Source organism: Chanodichthys erythropterus, chromosome 15, assembly GCF_024489055.1.
Source record: "Chanodichthys erythropterus isolate Z2021 chromosome 15, ASM2448905v1, whole genome shotgun sequence".
Taxonomy (NCBI): domain Eukaryota; kingdom Metazoa; phylum Chordata; class Actinopteri; order Cypriniformes; family Xenocyprididae; genus Chanodichthys; species Chanodichthys erythropterus.
In genome coordinates, this window is record NC_090235.1 from 25,045,313 (window position 1) to 25,065,281 (window position 19,969).

The following is a 19,969-nucleotide window of genomic DNA, read 5'->3' on the forward strand; positions in this document are numbered from 1 at the left end:
GGGTGGCTGCCATCCTGGAGGGAGCGGAGGAGTCGCCACCGTCCGCCGTGGGCCGGAGCCTGCTGCCGTCCGCCATTAAGGGGAAGAGCAGGGGATGGGGGACTCGCTGCCGGCTGCCCTCAACCGGAGGAGCCATCGCCGGCCACCAGGAGGCGGTCGAGGATCGGGCCGTCCACTGAGCGTCCAGTGCCACCGCATGGCAAAGCGAGGAAGAGCCTCTCGGCAGGCTGAGGACCGAGCGGCAGTGTGTCTGGGAACCGGACCCAGATTTTTTTTTTTTCCTTTTTCCTCTCTCCCCTTTCTCGTTCTGTTGCTCCCCTTGCTTCCGTCTCCTTTCTCTCGTCTCGTCTGTCCTTACCCCCAGGTGCTGCGGCCGCCGAGACAGGCCCCCGGGGGGGAGTAAGCGCAGTCGCGGAAAAAAAGCATTAAATGGCGATGGGGGTATGTGGCGACCAGGGCAGGCGAGAGCCGTGAGGGAACGGCGCGAGGCTGGTGGCGCGAGTGTTAATGAGCTTCACCTGGGAGGCGCACCAGCCTTGAGTCTCTCACGGAGGAGCTCCGGGAGCATGAATGGAGGAGCGATGACAGTGAAGGACGAGAGAGGACCAGGCCTGGGCTTTATTTTATGTTTTATTATGTTTGTGTGGCCGGCAGATGTCCGCGAGGGTCTGCCAGCGTTACTTTCGTTTTGTATTTATTTATTTTGAATTAAAGTTTGTTTCAACGTTTGCCGGTTCCCGCCTCCTTCTTCCCATATCTACGAATTACGTTACAGTTAGTTTGGCCTAAAATAAAAGTGTTGTCACCATTTACTCACCCTCATGTCTTTTCAAACCCGTAAGACCTTCGTTCACCTTCGGAACACAAAATTAAGATATTTTTGATAAAATCCAAAAGCTTTCTGACCTCTGATAGACTGCAACGTTTTTACCACTTTCAAGGCCCAGAAAGGTAGTAAAGACTTCGTAAAATAGTCCAGGTTCAACCTTAATGTTATGAAGCGACAAGCGACAAGAATACTTTTTGTGTGCAAAAATAATGACTTTATTCAAGAATTTTTTTCTCTTCCATATCATTCTCCTACACTGTTGACATAGTAAACACTGACGTAGAACACTCTGGGTTCTACGTCAGAACGCTGGCTCATTTTTGGCCAGCTCCTGCGTCAGCATCACACGCATACCTCGTGCTGCTGACATGTACAACGCCAGTCAATACTGAGCTGGCGTTCGGACATGGAACCCGGAAGAGCTGCACTGTCTCTACAACGTAAACGCCATAGGAGAATGACAGGGAAGAGAAGAAATTGTTGAATAAAGTTGTTATTTTTGTTTGTTTTTGTGCACAAAAAGTATTCTCGTCGCTTCATAACATTAAGGATGAACCACTGTAGTCATGTTGACTATTTTAATGATGTCTTTACTACCTGAGTAGTCTGAGCCTTGAAAGTGGTAAAACCGTTGCAGTCTATGGGAGGTAAGAAAGCTATCAGATTTCATCAAAAATATCTTAATTTGTATTCCGAAAGTGAACGAAGGTCTTATGGATTTGGAACGACACGAGGGAGAGAATTAATGACAACATTTTCATTTTTGGGTTAACTAACCCTTTAAGGCCATGAAGCCAAGACTGAATCCATGAAAATGTTCTGAACACATCTGTCATGTGCTAAAGGCTATGCTAATACTTTGAGATATAAACCTGCATATTCTTCTGAGGTTATTAAGTATCCTTTTTCTCATTCAACACATCAGGATCTAATAACATCCCTCTCCACCCTCTTAACTATATTGCCCTTGATTCTAGCAAATGCCAATGAAAATTTCAGGTGGAAGTCAGTCAGCCTTGTTTGAGGGTCGCCGCAGACCCATCCATCAAAAGATGTGTCACAGCTGCCAGGATATTGAAATGCCCACCAGCGACTTTGAGAAATCTTCTCTGAATCTATTTTTTTTGCTTTTTCCTCTCAGGATGTCATCCTCAAGCAGGAGGCTACTGGAAGAGCATTTAACATGCACAACTAATGAGCTGCTCAAGATGAAAACTATCATGTTCAAGCAGAAGAGAAAATAATGACTCCAGTGGGTGGGCTAGCGACAGCTCCGAAAACAGTAACGTTTACAGGTAAGATCACAGCGGATGCATTAAAACTGATCCCAAGCCTGCTCTAAACTCAACAACAGTGACATAAATGGTGTTCACAATGGGGCTGGGCCGCATTCAAACGCTGTTTAAAAATTGAATGTGTGGCTTGTGGCAAACAGTTTCCTTGAGACGTTTCTCAGAGACTGTCTCATTTGCCACAAAACCACCCTCTGCAATGGTGCCAAAGAACATGCTGAGATATTGGAGCTATTGTGTGAAATACTCCCGCATCCCTTTTCAGAACCGACTGCTTGGGTCAGGTGCTTCTTGCTTCACAATCAGCAGCCGTTACAAAGCTTGCTGCCGCTCCCGACGGCGTGGGCACTTAACCTGAATCCCTCCAGCTGTGTAAGTGGCTCCAGCTGTCCTGGAGTCCTGGCAGACACAAGCTTCTTCCACCCAGTCAAAAAGCAGGCTGGATACATGCCAGGATACACCAGGATGCCCCAGGACATCGTTCCCCACTCGCTTTGCTTTTATCAAGAGCATGGTTGCAAGACTTTCCCACATTTACATAGCAAAGAGTAGCCCAACTGCAGTGGATGTGTGTTTCAAAAGTCTCAATGTTTTGTTAATATTGTTATATATCCCAGACTTGGTGCACAGCCATTTCAATGTGATATATAATGTTGAATTTACAGACTCTAAGAGGCACTGTCAACTGGTGAAAAATCTGACCGTGCAAAATTTGAAGAAACAGTTCTTCAGCAGTTCTTTGCCATTTGGGGAATTGCGATAATGGAGGTACTAAGTCAGGCAGGTAATAGAAGTCATAATAGTTTCATGGTGGAAAGAAAAAAAAAACGACTCAGCAAAAAAGGTGGGAACAAACCTTTAGTTGGAAATTGCAAAGTAAGAGAAGCAGCAGACAACAATGGAACAATGGCTATTCAGATCATACACAGACCCAAATAAATTTATCATGGCATTCCTGCCACTGTATTTGTTTATGATAATGACTAAGAAAACATTTAAGAATTGTCTTTAAGAGACACGCACACACACACACACACACACACACACACACACACACACACACACACACACACACACACACACACACACACACACACACACATATATATATATATATATATATATATATATATATATATATATATATATATATATATATACATATGTGTGTGTGTGTGTGTGTGTGCGTGTGTAAAATGTACATCCTTACATCATTTGAATTATTCTGTAAAAGGGTGTAAATTTTTTTAGGAGGTAAATTTTAATAGGAAACTGTCAATGCATATTGTGACTGAGAAACAGACTAATTTTAAGCTCATTTGCATTATATAATAAACACATAAATGTCACTGTTTTCACAGGGAAAATAAGTAGAAATCATTTATGTAATTAAATTTCATAATTTGTCTTATTTTTTACTTTTTTCAGTAAAAACATCGTTAAAATTAGACAAATGTTATTGTTAATATTATTTCCCTTTCGTGGGAACTGTCGACGCTGCGTGGTAACGCATTGGGAACCTTCTGCGTGATGTCGTCACTGAAGCACTCATGTATCTAACCAATCGCGTAGCGAGACGTCAGAGACGGGTGACGTCACGGACCAGGAAACTATAAAGCATACCCGGATGCAGAGCACGCTAGCTTCTGTGTCTTCAACAAAGCGCTCTATGATATCTTGTCTGTCTTATTTGGTGTTGTTTGTCCCGTATCATTACAATATCTCTTCGTCTGAGGACAAGAGTTGCACAAACACACACATATATATATATATATATATATATAAATAAGACAATTATAATGGCGGAGGAAAAACGTTTCAGGAAGTGTGTACATCCCTGCCCCAGATACATTCCTGACGGGGACACACATGATATGTGCGTTTTTTGTCTGGGGGTTGAGCATGCCCAGGCAGCTCTCGAGGGAGCTGTCTGCGTGCATTGCGAGAGACTAAAGACTAGACTCCTCAGCGCACCACAGAGCGCAACAGAAAGTGAGCGTGGCCACTCGAGCTCCCCCACAAACAGCTTGGGGACCGGGTCGGTCCGCTCACAAGAAGCCTTCCAAGGGTAAAACGGACCTGCGGGCCGTTATCATCGCCAGGAAGGCTTCAAAGCGGTCCTGACATCTGTGGGTCAGGACCCAATGAGGGTGGTCCCCTCCGGAGGAAGCCGGGAAAAAATACATCTAATCCCCGCTCCCCTTCGGCACCCTCAGGGGGACAGTCCGTCAACCCTGCCACCCAGTGTGCGTCAGGGCACGGCGGTCCCCGCCGGTCCTTCGAGGAGGGCCGGCCACTTGATTCGGTTGTCTGCCGGCGCGCCGTGTCAGATCACCGAGCCAAGTGCTCAAAAACACCAGAGACCAGTCTCGAGAGACTGGTTCCCTTAGTAGATTTTTTGGCAGAGTGGAAACTACTTCCAAATATATCAAATTGGGTGCTGCTCATGATAGAAAAGGGTTACAGAATACAGTTCGGGTCTCGCCCGCCCATATTCAATGGGGTCCTTCCCACAGTGGTGACCCCCGAGCAGTCTCTGGTGATGGAACAAGAGGTTATGACACTCTTGCAAAAAGGAGCTATAGAAAGGGTCCCTCCTCCCAGCAAGCTGTCAGGCTTCTACAGCCGTTACTTCATTGTTCCAAAGAAGGATGGAGGACTACGTCCTATCATAGATTTACGCGTGTTAAATCGCTCAATCCAGAAGCTCAAGTTCAAGATGCTTACACTCAAACAGATTATCCCACAGATCAGGTCCGAGGACTGGTTTGTGGCGATAGACCTGAAAGATGCATACTTTCATGTGTCCATCCATCCTTCTCACAGGAAGTTCCTCAGGTTTGCTTTCGGGGGCGAAGCTTTCCAGTACAAGGTTCTTCCGTTTGGCCTATCGTTATCACCCCGCACATTCACGAAGTGCGTGGATGCGGCTCTGGCCCCGCTAAGGCTTCAGGGCATCCGCGTGCTGAATTACATCGACGATTGGTTGATTCCAGCTCGGTCAGAGCAACTGGCAGTCCAGCATCGAGATGTTGTTCTGCGTCACATGGAGAGGCTTGAGCTGAGGCTCAACGCAAAAAAGAGTGTGCTAGTTCCGGTTCAAACTATCACTTATCTGGGGGTAGTTTGGGACTCCACCACGATGCGGGCACATCTGTCTCCCGCTCGGGTGAGTGCCATTCTTATGGCTATGAAAGGGGTGAAGTTAGGCCAGTCACTCACTGTAAAACAGTTCCAGAGGCTGTTGGGTCTGATGGCAGCTGCGTCCAACGTGATACCTTTTGGCCTCCTGCACATGAGACCCTTACAGTGGTGGCTCAGGACCAGGGGATTCTCCCCGAGGGGAAATCCTTTTCGCATGATCAAAGTCTCACGACGATGCCTTCGTGCTCTGGTCATGTGGAAAGATCCCTGGTTCCTGTCCCAGGGACCCGTGCTGGGGACTTCTGGTCGTCGCGTAATGCTTACGACAGATGCTTCCCTCACGGGCTGGGGGGCGATCATGAGTGGCCATCCAGCTCAGGGCTCATGGGAGGTCCATCAGCTCTCCTGGCACATAAATCGGCTGAAGATGATGGCGGTGTTTCTGGCATTGAAACACTTTCTCCCAAACCTGAGAGGCCATCATGTGTTGGTCCGCACGGACAACACTGCTGTGGTCGCCTATATAAATCATCAGGGGGGTTTGCGGTCTCGCCAACTTTATTACTTGGCCCGTCAGATCCTCCTGTGGGCCAGATCTCCAGATCTCCCTGAGAGCAGCTTACATCCCAGGGCGCCAAAATATGGGAGCAGACGCCCTGTCGAGGCAGGGCCCGAGGCCCGGGGAGTGGAGACTTCACCCAGAAGTGGTGGATCTCCTATGGAAAAATTTCGGTCGAGCGGAAGTCGACCTATTTGCTTCGGGAGAGTCAACCCAGTGTCCACTCTGGTACTCCCTCACCCATCCAGCACCTCTGGGCCATGGTACAGACGTGGCCGAGGCGGCGTCTGTATGCATTTCCCCCGATCGCCTTGCTCCCGGGAGTTCTGGAGAAAGTACGCCGGGAGGGGGTCAGCCTAATACTGGTGGCTCCCTTTTGGCCAACCAGAATATGGTTCTCGGACCTAGTGTCCCTACTAGACGGCTCCCCAATGGAGCTTCCCCTCAGACAGGACCTCCTGTCACAAGCGGGCGGCCGGATAATACACCCCCGCTTTAAGCTTTATTTATACAAGTGGAATCTGTTCTCTGCCTGGTGCAGACGTATTAATGTGGACCCTGTCCACGCCTCTATTAGCCACGTGCTTACATTTCTCCAAGAAAAGTTCTCGGAGGGCCTATCCCCTTAAACGTTATAGGTTTACGTTGCGGCTATATCTGCCTTTTATATTCCCCTTGTAGGTGGCCTTTCGGTGGGTCGAGACCCCCTGGTCACTCGCTTCCTCCGTGGCACACTGAGGTTGAGGCCTCCAGTGCGCACAAGGGTTCCGGCCTGGGACCTGGCCGTGGTTTTACAAGGGTTGGCCGAGGCGCCCTTTGAACCAATAGAGGAGGTTCCTGAGAGGTTCCTCACTCTAAAGACTATTTTTCTACTTGCTATCACTTCTCTGAAAAGGATAGGAGATTTACAAGCACTGTCAGTTGCTCCCTCATACCTTGAATTTGCTCCAGGAATGGTGAAAGCATTCCTGCATCCTAGACCGGGCTATGTCCCTAAGGTCCCTACCCACGTTCCAGGTCCCATTGTGCTCCAGGCTTTCTGCCCTCCTCCTTTTAAATCTTCGGATCAGGAAAAACTAAATCTGCTCTGCCCTGTGAGGGCCTTGGATACTTACGTCCACAGAGCTGCCCTGTGGCGTAAGACTGATCAGCTTTTTGTCTGTTATGGGTCCCCTAAACAAGGGGGCCCTGCATCTAAGCAGAGGATGAGCAAGTGGGTGGTCGAGGCCATCACACTTGCATATGATGCGGCCGGACAGCCTTCTCCTCTGAATGTCCGTGCCCATTCTACGCGGGGTATGGCGGCATCAAAAGCCTTGATGTCAGGTGTCTCCATCGGTGACATTTGTGACGCGGCTGGCTGGTCATGTCAGCACACGTTTGTAAGGTTTTATAACCTTGATGTCGGCTCCACTCCGGGGTCATCAGTTCTGCCAAGATAACCTGGCAAGTATTTGCCGCTACGGCACAGTTGGGATAGCGTTCCCAATGCGTTACCACGCAGCGTCGACAGTTCCCACGAAAGGGAACGTCTCAGGTTACAGATGTAACCCTGGTTCCCTGAGTAGGGAACGAGACGCTGCGTCTCTTGCCGTACCCCCTGCATACTTGCGAGCATTTGTCTCAGACTTATCCAGAAGCTAGCGTGCTCTGCATCCGGGTATGCTTTATAGTTTCCTGGTCCGTGACGTCACCCGTCTCTGACGTCTCGCTACGCAATTGGTTAGATACATGAGTGCTTCAGTGACGACATCACGCAGAAGGTTCCCAATGCGTTACCACGCAGCGTCTCGTTCCCTACTCAGGGAACCAGGGTTACATCTGTAACCTGAGACGTCTTTTAGCACAAATGTAACACAAAATTCAGTGAGATTTATGCTCAAAACAAGATTATTATTATTATTATTATTATTATTTATTTATTTATTTTTTGATAACAGGACTGGGAATTGGCCCAAGCTGAATTTGAACTCTGGTGACTTCCATACAAGCATACTTCCATAAAAGCTTTCCAGTAATTCAACACAGAAAGTAACATCTAAGAAATCCATTTAAAACATATATATATATAGACATATATTAATGTATGAGTGAGACATTGTGGACTGAGCTATTCATGTTTTCTTAGTAGGACTAAGAAAGCTTCCTTACCTTCAGTTTCTTCACATTCACACAGGGATCATTAGAGAAACTCTCAGTGTCTGCAATCTGGATGTCTGCTTTCTCCAGCTCATTGGTCAAATCATTCCGCACCTGTCAGAGAGGGAGAATGAGTGAGAGAGAAAACTAGAAATGAAAGAGAACTGAATGAAAGTGGGGTTTGTGGATGGTGAACCACCCAGAATAGTACCCAATCAAAGGCAGCACACCCTTCCTCTGATACATGTCTCAATTCACTCTAATCTCCTGCCGATCTGACGTTCCCCCTGCATCCCAATCAGCCTGGAGCATTCGTGGAAATCTTTCCTCCAAGAATCCCACTGGGCTTTGGATAAAACATGGCTCCAACCAGCTCTGCTCCCCACAGATTTCATCCATCCTTGTCCATGGATGCTTTTGAAAAATGGACCAGTCCATTGCATATAAAGTCTCAATACCTTCCGCCCTCCACAAAGATTTATGGTGTGAGAATCAAAGCATGTACTGTACTATATTGAGGTCTGGTCTATTGTGTAACACAAAGGGTGTGAAGAAGGGATCTTTTCATACACTCAAAACTACTTGCTGCAAAAATTCCAACCCAACACACATTATTACCCAAAAATATACTCAAACATGGGCTGTAACCAGAGTACGCTGTGCTTTAAAAGATCACATCCTGTAGGGTAAAACTCTTAGAGAAGCTTCATCTTTAAACTTATTCTCTTAAATAAACTCATACATATTAATACAGACATTTTTGCCTGTCGAATCATGGCTATTTTCAGCATCTCACACCAACTGTTGTGTTTTAAATATCTCGACCGTTTAACCAGCCTAATTTTTCAGAGATTGAATATTTGACAAGTCAACCCACCGACTAGTCCATTTTGAAAACACACTACCATTCATAATTAATACTTTTATTCAGCAACACTCTTAAAAATAAAGATTTCAAAAAGAGTTTTTGAAGTGATGCCATAGAAGAACCATTTTTGGTTCCCCAAAAAACCTTTTACTTGATTCTTAGAACCAGTGTAAAGAACATTTTTTATAATCTAAAGAACCTTTTTCCACTATAAAGAACCTTTTGTACAATGGAAAGGTTCCATTGATGTTAAAGGTTCTTCATGGAACCATTGATGCCGATATAGAACCTTTATTTTTAAGAGTGAAGGATGCATTAAATTGAATAAAATTGACAGTAAAGACATTTATAATGTTACAAAAGATTTCTATTTCGAATAAATGCTGCTCTTCTCAAATTTGTATTCATCAAAGAATCCTAAAACAAACATTTCATGGTTTTCACAAAAATATTAAGCAGAACAACTGTTTTCAACATTGATTATAATAAGAAATGTTTCTTGAGAATATTAGAATTATTTAATCCGCGCTGACGAGCTGTGCCGAGGCACAACGCACGTACAGATAACTGTTCCGCATATGACTGCAATTGCAGGGTTCAAACAAGAGATGGCAACAAAGAGGAAAAATCACCGACTGCAGCTTTAAAATAGAAACAGTTTTAAATTTAAATAATATTTCACAATATTACAGTTACTGTAATTAATATTACTGTATAATCCATAAATACAGCCTTGGTGAGCATAAGTGACTTTCAAAAACACTAAAAGAACATGACTGACCTTAAACATTTGAACGGTAGTGTATGTAATTTTATCAAACATTTATCAAAAAAAGACAAAAAAAAGCTAAAATGTCTTGAATATATTGGCACCAAATTATATGATGGTTTGTAAGAGTAAATAAGTGACAATAATGACAGTACTATTTTATTTATTTTTTTGTATGGTAACATAATTATATGAGCAACGTACTGCACTATTGCTATTGTTACCTCCTTAAGTAAACAGCATGTGAGATGCAATACATTTTGGTTTGAATTTTTAATTTTGCTAAGTTTTGAAAAGAAATGAATTCAAAAAAGAGTTTATATTTTGGTTTTAAAACATTTTAAATCCTACTGTAATTTTGTAATATGTAATATACATATGTAAACCTGTTTAAACACATTGTAAGATCTGTCGATCTGTCTCGGCTGACCACTCGACTGAGACGCATGTTTAAACCAGGAGTAAACTGTGTCAGATTGTGACAGAAACCTGAACTCATTCTGCCAGACATTACCTGAAAAGCCTGGCTGATCCACATTGTCTTGATTACTGATGCGTTGAGCATATTTGTAGCTTAATGATGGCAGATTCTGGAAACCCCTTTTCACATGAGCAAGTGTGTGTGCTTGTTTGTGTGGGAGTATGTGCATGTGGATCTCATGAGCATGTATACATAATACACAGGTGTGTGATTGTGTGAGAGCACAAGAGACCGACTGATTTAAGCAGGAAGAAAGAGACAGAAAGTGAAAGAGACACAGAGAGTGACGGGTGGGCACTGTAGTAAAGGAGCTCCAAAGGATTATGGGATTTGAGAGCTGTCCTAAAGCTGAGGAGAAATGAGCATGATGTGATGTGAAATACATAATGCATTTATGCACTGACCTGTCAAATGAACCTAGAGAAAATGGTAAACAGGAAGCCACATGAATCAGGTAGAGAGACACAAGAGCACAATACTGGGTGTCAAGAAGCTCTGCAGGCTAATTTACCATAAACCCATACACAAATTGTGTATGCCATAAATGCCTATAGTTTAATAATGTATAATAATATATATAATAATGTTTAATAAACAATCCAGATTTCAAAACAACCTATTTATAATTAATTTAAATTCATTTAAAGGAGACCTATAATGCCCATTTTCACAAGATGTAATATAAGTCTCTGGTGTCCCTAGAATGTGTCTGTGAAGTTTCAGCTCAAAACACCGCACAGATCATTTATTATAGCTTGTCAAATTTGCCCCTATTTGGGTGTGAGCAAAAACATGCTATTTTGTGTGTGTGTCCCTTTAAATGCAAATGAGCTGCTGCTCCCGGCCAACTTTCCAAAAGAGGGTGGAGCTTTAACAGCTCACGCCTCGGTTGCTCAACAACAACAAAGCTGGAGAATCTCACGCAGCCAAAATGACGATTGTCAGTAAAGGTGTTCAGCCTTACAAAGTTAAAAACTGGAGTCGGACACTGATGGAACTGGGTGTTTCTGAATTGTTAGTGGATAAATTTAGTGAGTTAGTGGAAGAGAATCTGCTGGCAAAAACAGAATGTGACAGAGCTCGTAATAAAACAAGAATCAACATCGGCTTGGCTTTTCTGAGAACTGAGGGATTTGAAATGTAAAAGCAACACAGAGATGGCATTTTTATTACTCAAAAGGTGAGTAAGTTATTTTATTGAACAGATAAATTGTCATATGTGGAGGGTCATTTCATTATGGTTGTTGTAGCCCTGTGCTGGAATTTATTAATGTGTCAATTAATGGGTATATCTACAGTAACAGCTAGTCAGCTTGAGATTCTTTCTGTCTAAACTGGTTATATCTCTTAAGCCTAGTAGTGAATGTTCTATGAGCTGTAAGATAATCTCTTTCTTTAGTTATGAAAAAGAAACACATTCATCACCACAGTCACACAGATCCAAACATTACACATGGCACCTTTAAGTACTAAAATTACTTAAACTAAAAGTGAAATAAAAATAAAGCTAAATAGAAATATAAAAATATGAAAACTAATAAAAATGGCAAAAGATGACAATTAAAAATTAAACTAAAATTAAAATGAAAACTGAAAATATAAAAATGAAAGCAAATTCAAAATATTAATAAACACTATAATCATATATAAGTACTTAAATAAAACTAATAATACTAATACTAAAAAAATAGTAATAATAATACCATATTTCTGGATTAATTTTAATTAATTGGTATTAGCATTAGCTTTAGCTTCAGCTTTAGCCTCAGCATTAGCCACACTCCCCACTTTCAAGTGATCCTTTTCTTCACAGCATCACAGATATCATCATGAACTAAGGAGTAACATGTTCTCTTTAGAGCTGCCAGACCTGTAGATGATGAATTAACAGGACTAGCGTGGGTCACAGTTTGTTGTGTCACTGCCTTATTTTTCCCTCTTTTTCTAAACCCACAGCAGTCCATCATCAGTCCCCGTGCGACCGAGCGCCACGAGTCTGTGATTGGCTGCGTTTGGAGATATATAGGAAGGTGTGTGAGTGTCAGCCAGGATCTTCTCTGTGATGCTGATGGCACAATGAGGTCTGACAGAGGACAGTGGCCTGATAATGTAACCCGCCACTGACAAATTTCATCTATATATGGGCACTGAGGATGCAAACTAACATTATTTCAACTTAGTGTAGAAGGGGATGCTAGAGATTTCTTTTTTAATTGAGCTGTTTTTGAAATGTTTCGTTTTTATTAGGCATGTCTGATTTTGAATCATGTTAACTACATTTTTAAACAATACTAGAATTATTTGTCAGGGTGTTGCTATGCGGTTGCTAAGATATTTTAGGGCTTTCCACACTGTGCTTAACCCCTGGGTTATCGTCGTTCTAAATACTGCTTTTAACCCTGGGTAAAGGAACATTTCACTCTTGTAATTTAGAAGTGGGTTAGCACTGCTTTTTACCCAGGGTTATGAAACCCAGCTCCAGAGCAGGGTTAGCACAACTTTTGCACTGCCAAACGATGTGAAACGATGTAGTGAATGTTACAGCTAGCAACAGACAACCAATCGTGTACTCATATTTGCATGATTTGGACAGTTACAGAAATACTGCGCATTGTTTATAAACAGTTAATTCATCGTTTTAGAGGAAAAAAGTCAAATTCTGACAGAAACCATGACAATTTTAGTGAAGAAAAGACCGTTTCATTCTTACCTTTATAGTACGAAATGTCCATTCAGAATAAACTCGATAGTACAGCCAGCAATAAGAGGATTTTATGTAAACTGTTTGCGTGCTGCGTTCATCCAATGACACTGACACCGCAAATATGCAAATAAGAACGTTAACCCAGGGTTTAGGAATGTACAGTGTGAAATGTCAGTTTGAATACCCAGGATTAATTGTTAACCCCGGGTAAATTATGAGCAATGTGAAACATGAAGCAAGATAACCCAGGATCCCATTTATCCGGAGTTTAGAATAACCCAGGGTTAACTATTTAAAGTGTGAATAGTCCTTTTGAGTGGTTTTAAGCACATTGTCAACATGGTTGGAGCAAATTTGTTGTTGCTATGGTGTTATAGGCAGTCGCTAGGGTGTTGCTAGGATGTTCCTGGTGGTTGCTTACTTGTGATTGCTAGACTTGTGAGAACAGGAACAGGTTTCTCTGAATGTCTATGAGAAGATTTGACAAAAAAAAAAGTACTTTACAAAATGTATTTTTAAGGTCATCAAAGGTAATTTCATGTTAAGATATTAATTAAATATACTTAAAATAATATTAATTATCACATATACCAAATTTGATATTATTACCATTTTATTTTGTTTACTAAAGACTGTTAAAAAACAACAACAAACAAGATTAATAATTTTATTCAATAAAAGTCTGCACTATAGACTTTTATACATACATATATACAAACACACACACACACACACACATTATATATATATATATATATATATATATATATATATATATATATATATATATATATATATATATATATATATATACAGTATATGCCATTACTTTTTAAGAAAGTCCCCATAATTTGTATTAAACGCCTGGTTTAAATGAGGACATACCATAATAGTCTGCACTATAGACTTTTATATACAACTAATTATAACCCTAATTATAATGTTAGCCTAACCCACCTAAGCCCAAAAAATATTTATAATTTTACCTTTGAGGACATTCCCAAGTGGAGCTTCTAGGGATAATCTTGTCCCCAAAGTATAGCTTAGAAAACACACATGCACATTTTTCTTCTTCATGAAACCCTGGACACTCAAAACAAGCAAAGACAAGAAAAGAGACCCTCGATGCTCAAAGACAGATGTCCTATGTGCAATAATCTTTGTCCATGTGTTATTTTTGTATTGAAATATTCCCACTGGCCTCATGCACCTGTGTTCTGGAGGACAGATGCGAGAGAAAGACACATTCAGCCTGATGTAACTGTGGACAAGTCTATACTGGATTGCGCAGTAGCGTCGGGATTCCCACGTCCTCTAGGAGCAGCGAACGCATCAAGAAAGGTCTGACACAACGCAGGCAAAGAGCGAGAAAAAGCCATCACGTTTAATGCACCGCTGCGGCTGAGGGGACATATGCATCTATTTATAGCACAGGTTTTAATGAGCCTTTAAACTGAAACAGACGCGAACAGGCACAAAGCACAACACAATGGCCAACACATGCACATGAGCTGATGTGCACAGATAGGACTGCCCATGAGGTCCAATCTGTGAAAGGGGGATTGGATGACTTGTGCTTGGATCATCTCCTTAGGGAATGCAATTAGCTCGGCTGAGCCAGCCGATTGTGCTTGTGTTGCTTGAATGTTTAATCAGTGATCAAACAAGCAGAAACTCATTACACACACACACACACATACACACACACACACACATTCACCTGAATAAAGCCCCATTACTGAAGCTGCTGGAGTGTGTCCAACAGGTCACTAATGGAGCACCTTGGTGTAAAAGAGGACATTGCATGTACAGTAGAGAAACCATATGGTGACCTGCTTAAAACACTCGCTTTTTCGCTTCATTTTCTCACATTTAGAGAGAGAGAAAGAGACTGTGAAAGAGAGAGATGAAGAACCTTTGGTCTGATGCAAGTGAGATAGTTAAAATATCTGTGTAAACATTTGCTTTTAATTACTGCTGTACCTCAAATAGGATGTAGGCAAAGGATTAAATTCTTTCAGAAATTCAGATATAGAGAATGTGTATATGATCACATTTAAAAGGGACCTATTATGCCCCTTTTTACAAGATGTAAAATAAAGCCGCTTTTCTACAGTCGAACCAAACGGTTCTCGTAACAGCTCGGTTACGGTTTCATTTTCCACTGTGGGGCTGAGAACTCTATATACCCCACAGATAATTTTTTATAGCATGTTAAAATCGGCACTTTTGGGGGGTGAGCAAAAACACGCCGTTTTTGTGTATGTGTCCCTTTAAATGCAAATGAGCTGCTGCTCCCGGTGCCCTTTCAAGAAGATGGCGGAGTTTCAAGATCTCATGCTCCGGCATAGAGACAGAGCGCATTTAGGCCACGCCCGGGGGGGGTGGGGGGGTGTTGTTGTGCCCTAGAAGAAAAAATTGAATTTATCTTGGCATAGTTAAATAACAAGAGTTCAGTACATGGTACTGACATACAGTGAGTCTCAAACTCCATTGTTTCCTCCTTCTTATATAAATCTCATTTGTTTTAAAGACCTCCGAAGAACAGGCGAATCTCAACATAACACCGACTGTTACGTAACAGTCGGGATCATTAATATGTACGCCCCCAATATTTGCATATGCCAGCCCATGATCGAGGCATTACACAAGGGCATAACGTCTGGATGTGCACAGCTGAATCATCAGACTAGGTAAGCAAGCAAGGACAACAGCGAAAAACGGCAGATGGAGCAATAATAACTGACATGATCCATGATATCATGATATTCTTAGTGATATTTGTAACTTGTCTTTCTAAATGTTTCATTAGCATGTTGCTAATGTACTGTTAAATGTGGTTAAAGTTACCATTGTTTCTTACTGTATTCATGGAGACAAGACTGTCGTTATTTTCATTTTTAAACACTTGCAGTCTGTATAATTCATAAACACAACTTCATTCTTTATAAATCTCTCCAACAGTGTGTAATGTTAGCTTTAGCCACGGAGCACTATCAAACTCATTCAGAATCAATTTAAACATCAAAATAAACACTGTACTTATGCAATTAGACATGCTGCATGACAAACACTTTGTAAAGATTCATTTTGAGGGTTATATTAGCTGTGTGAACTTTTGTTTATGCTGTTAAAGACAAGCGCGAGCTCAGTGGGCGGGGAGCGTGAGCATTTTAAGGGGCCGCAGCATAAAAAAGGCTCATATTTAATGATGACCCAAAACAGGCAGTTAAAAAAAATTAATAAAAAAAAAATCTATGGGGTATTTTGAGCTAAAACTTCACAGACACATTCAGGGGACACCTTAGACTTATATTACATCTTTTAAAAAGACGTTCTACGGCACCTTTAACAAAAAACAGAGCAATGTCTAAATGCTGCTATGACAGGGTGTACAGTAAACAACCTAAAAAACCCAGAACTAAGTTTTTATAAGTTACCAAACCGTAAAAGCCAGCCTTTAAGGAGACAAAAGTGGGTATAGGCAATAAGACGTGAAGCACCAGCAGGAAGAATGGGTAAACTGTGGGATCCTGACAGTCAGTATGCCTCAGTAGGCCTACATGTGCAGTAAACATTTTGTCACTGGTAAGTCAAATGTCCAAATGTCAGTTTTATATATTACATTTCCTGTTGCCAATTACGTTCGCCTCCAAGTGGGAGTAGTTCTCAGAGTAATATGACACGTGGCACTCAATTGTCGGTATTCATATTTGTGTCCTTAAACGCTAGTTTTTTTGGGGGGTCTACATCTTATAAAAACTTCTGGGTTTTTGGTTCTGGGTTTTTTAGCTTGTCTTCTGTAACCCTGTCAGTTTTTTGTTTTAAGTCAGAAATGACAAGGAGGCAGCTTCATGCAATACAAAGTCAATGGAGATGGTTGGATTGTTTCCCCCCTCAGAGGGCGTGGTTTTCAGATTATGACATGTGTCTCTCTGTCTCTATACCGGTGTAGGACAGATTGCCAGAACAAATCAGGGCAATCTCACGCTCTGAAAATGTCAGAAACTGCACTCTAAAAAATGCTGGGTTGTTTCAACCCAAGTTTGTGTCAAAAATGGACAAACCCAACCATTGGGTTAAATTTTTAAATGCATTTTTTAACCCAACGGATGGGTTTGCCCATATTTGACCCAAATTTGGGTTGAAACAACCCAGCATTTTTTAGAGTGTGTCAGTAGATTTTCTTTGGGACATTTCCTTCAAAAATGAAATTTAACCACAATGCCCTCAGTCCACAGACACCTACTGTAAATGCACAGCAATTTATGTAGATACATGCAAACACACAAACGCACACAATCCTACTCAAAGTGCGAGGCCTGACAAATGGATTTAATTCCTCATCGGGGCCCAAGTCATCTAATCTTTTACCACATAAAAAGGGGATTGGGTCTTAATCTGTAAAACAGCATACTGGAGTGTGATTTATGCTGTAGTGTCAACAGCCCTTAATCCACTTATTGATAGACACTCAGCCAAAACACTGACAGCCTCCTGCAATGTGTCCGATATCAAGCAGAAGAGAGGACAGGTGCTAAATTACTTCACTGGAACAAGCTGAGATAGAAAACCAGAGCATTCATGCACAAAACACACACACACAAGTGAAAATCTCTTTGTTTATTCCTAGTATTAAAGGAAGGATTTCCATATATGCAATTAGACTGAAGCACTTCTGCTTTGAGATGAATATTATTAATCCTCTATGACACCTGCAGTCAACCCAAGTCTCCTAGAAAAGGCCAGCAAGTGAGGTTCTAGATGCACACCTCCTAATTTGTGTGACACAACAGATGCACCACCTCCTGAAATGTCACATCACACAGCGCAGGCAGCTATCCTGCGATACAGCACTGCTGAGGGTGAGAGAGCGTGACACTGGCATGCTAATCAGGCTTCCAGTGCCCTCCTCAGGCAGACTGGTGATGGGATCAGGCTCTTCTTCAGTGTCTGTTCAGCAACTCCATCCAGAGGCAAAGATAAAAGGATTTACACCTTGCACAACTCTCCCTGGAGCTCCTTACCTCCCCAAAGGCAAGAACGCAATGCTGTTCGCTCATTCAGATACAGAGTCTTATTGCTTATTTATTTATATTTACTTATGTATTTACTTATTCACTAACTTATTTATATAAAAAAAAAAATGACATTTCTGAAACACACTCAAAGCGGTTGACCAATTACAACAGACTGGTCCAGCTGACCAATCAGAGTACATTGTGCATTTCAGAAGGAGGGGTTTCACAGAGACCGGAAGAGAGCGTTACTGACAGACTGGGAAGAAATGTGCTGCAATTATGTAAAATATGTGAAAAATAATGTTTTTTTTTTTAACATTTAAACATTAAAACCTATTCTGGTAGACCCCAAATACAAAATCAAGTGCATAATTGGTCCACTTTAATACAAATTAGCTATTATATTTGAAGATTAGGACATATCACTCATTACAACTAATCTGTCCTCAAACTGTAACATGTTTTGTGTATTTAAAGGTGCCGTAGAACGTCTTTTTAATAGATGTAATATAAGTCTAAGGTGTCCCCTGAATGTGTCTGTGAAGTTTCAGCTCAAAATACCCCATAGATTTTTTTTTAATTCATTTTTTTAACTGCCTGTTTTGGGTCATCATTAAATATGAGCCGATTTAGGCTGCGGCCCCTTAAAATGCTCACGCTCCCTGCCCACGGAGCTCGCGCTTGCCTTTAACAGCATAAAAAAAGTTCACACAGTTAATATAACCCTCAAAATGGATCTTTACAAAGTGTTCGTCATGCATGCTGCATGCATACATCGGATTATGTGAGTATTGTATTTATTTGGATGTTTACATTTGATTCTGAATGAGTTTGAGGCTATGCTGCGTGGCTAACGGCTAATGCTACACTGCTGGAGAGATTTATAAAGAATGAAGTTGTTTTTACGAATTATACAGACTGCAAGTGTTTAATAATGAAATACATTAAACGAATACAGTAAGAAACGATGGTAACTTTAACCACATTTAACAGTACATTAGCAACATGCTAACGAAACATTTAGAAAGACAATTTACAAATATCACTAAAAATATCATGATATCATGGATCATGTCAGTTATTATTGCTCCATCTGCCATTTTTCGCTGTTGTCCTTGCTTGCTTACCTAGTCTGTTGAGTCAGCTGTGCACATCAACTGTGCACCCTTGTCTAATGCTTGAACATGGGCTGGCATATGCAAATATTGGGGGCGTACACCCTGACTGTTGAGATTCGCCTGTTCGTCGGAGGTCTTTTAAACAAATTAGATTTATATAAGAAGGAGGAAACAATGGAGTTTGAGACTCACTGTATGTCATTTCCATGTACTGAACTCTTGTTATTTAACTATGCCAAGATAAATTCAATTTTTAATTCTAGGGCACCTTTAAACTTTTGAAAAATAGAAAATACAGGTATGTATCTTTTAAATATTACCAACATATGCTGACAAAAGGATAATATTAATATAAAAAATCCCTTTAATAAGGTATTATAGATATGCCACTTGCTTTCTAAGAAACCTGGTTTCCCATAAAATGAAATAAAAATGTGGCAACAAAAAATGTATCTACAGCATGTAGGCTATAAATAATGAAAACATATTGCATCACTCTTAGTAAATTTCAGTATTTTAGTAAATAAATGTGTAAATAATATCACACACAACTATAATGCTGTAATGCATTTAATTTTTTTATTTATTTATTTATTTTTTTGCTGTCCACAAAAACCGATTAAATCAATTACTGAGGTGGTGGGAAAGATCTAATGCTGTACAAATCGAGTGATTTACTGTCTCCTTCATGTTCCCCACACAAAATCTGATGCATGTAACTGCACTCCGATGTGCTTGATGCTTTGTGAATTTTTTGTTTTGTTTTGGCTTTGTCCCGAAATGTGTGTATTGTTTTCAGAGAAACATGTGATTAACGAAAAACGAAGGCTCGATTGTTTCCAGTCACGTGAATGCTTCACTTTGCGTGTCAGAATATTTGAACCCAGACCATTAGCCTACTATATGAAAGTTCAAGACCATTTACTAAACATTTTAAATATATAAGCCTGTAGCCTATATTACATCACCATATGTTCTGTCATAGTATTTACAATAAAATAACAGCACAATTTACTTGCCTCAAACAACAGTATGTAGTATTATT

The 19,969-nt window shown here is 41.3% G+C and overlaps 1 protein-coding gene across 1 annotated transcript in view; it reads right to left on the reverse strand.

The window, feature by feature from the left end:
* Positions 1-19,969, reverse strand: part of gabbr2 (gamma-aminobutyric acid (GABA) B receptor, 2) — a 243,340-nt gene that overhangs the window by 79,727 nt on the left and 143,644 nt on the right. Inside the window, exon 4 of the mRNA XM_067412257.1 lies at positions 7,976-8,077. Within this exon, the coding sequence (XP_067268358.1) occupies positions 7,976-8,077 (102 nt within the window). The remainder of the gene's footprint in view (positions 1-7,975; positions 8,078-19,969) is intronic.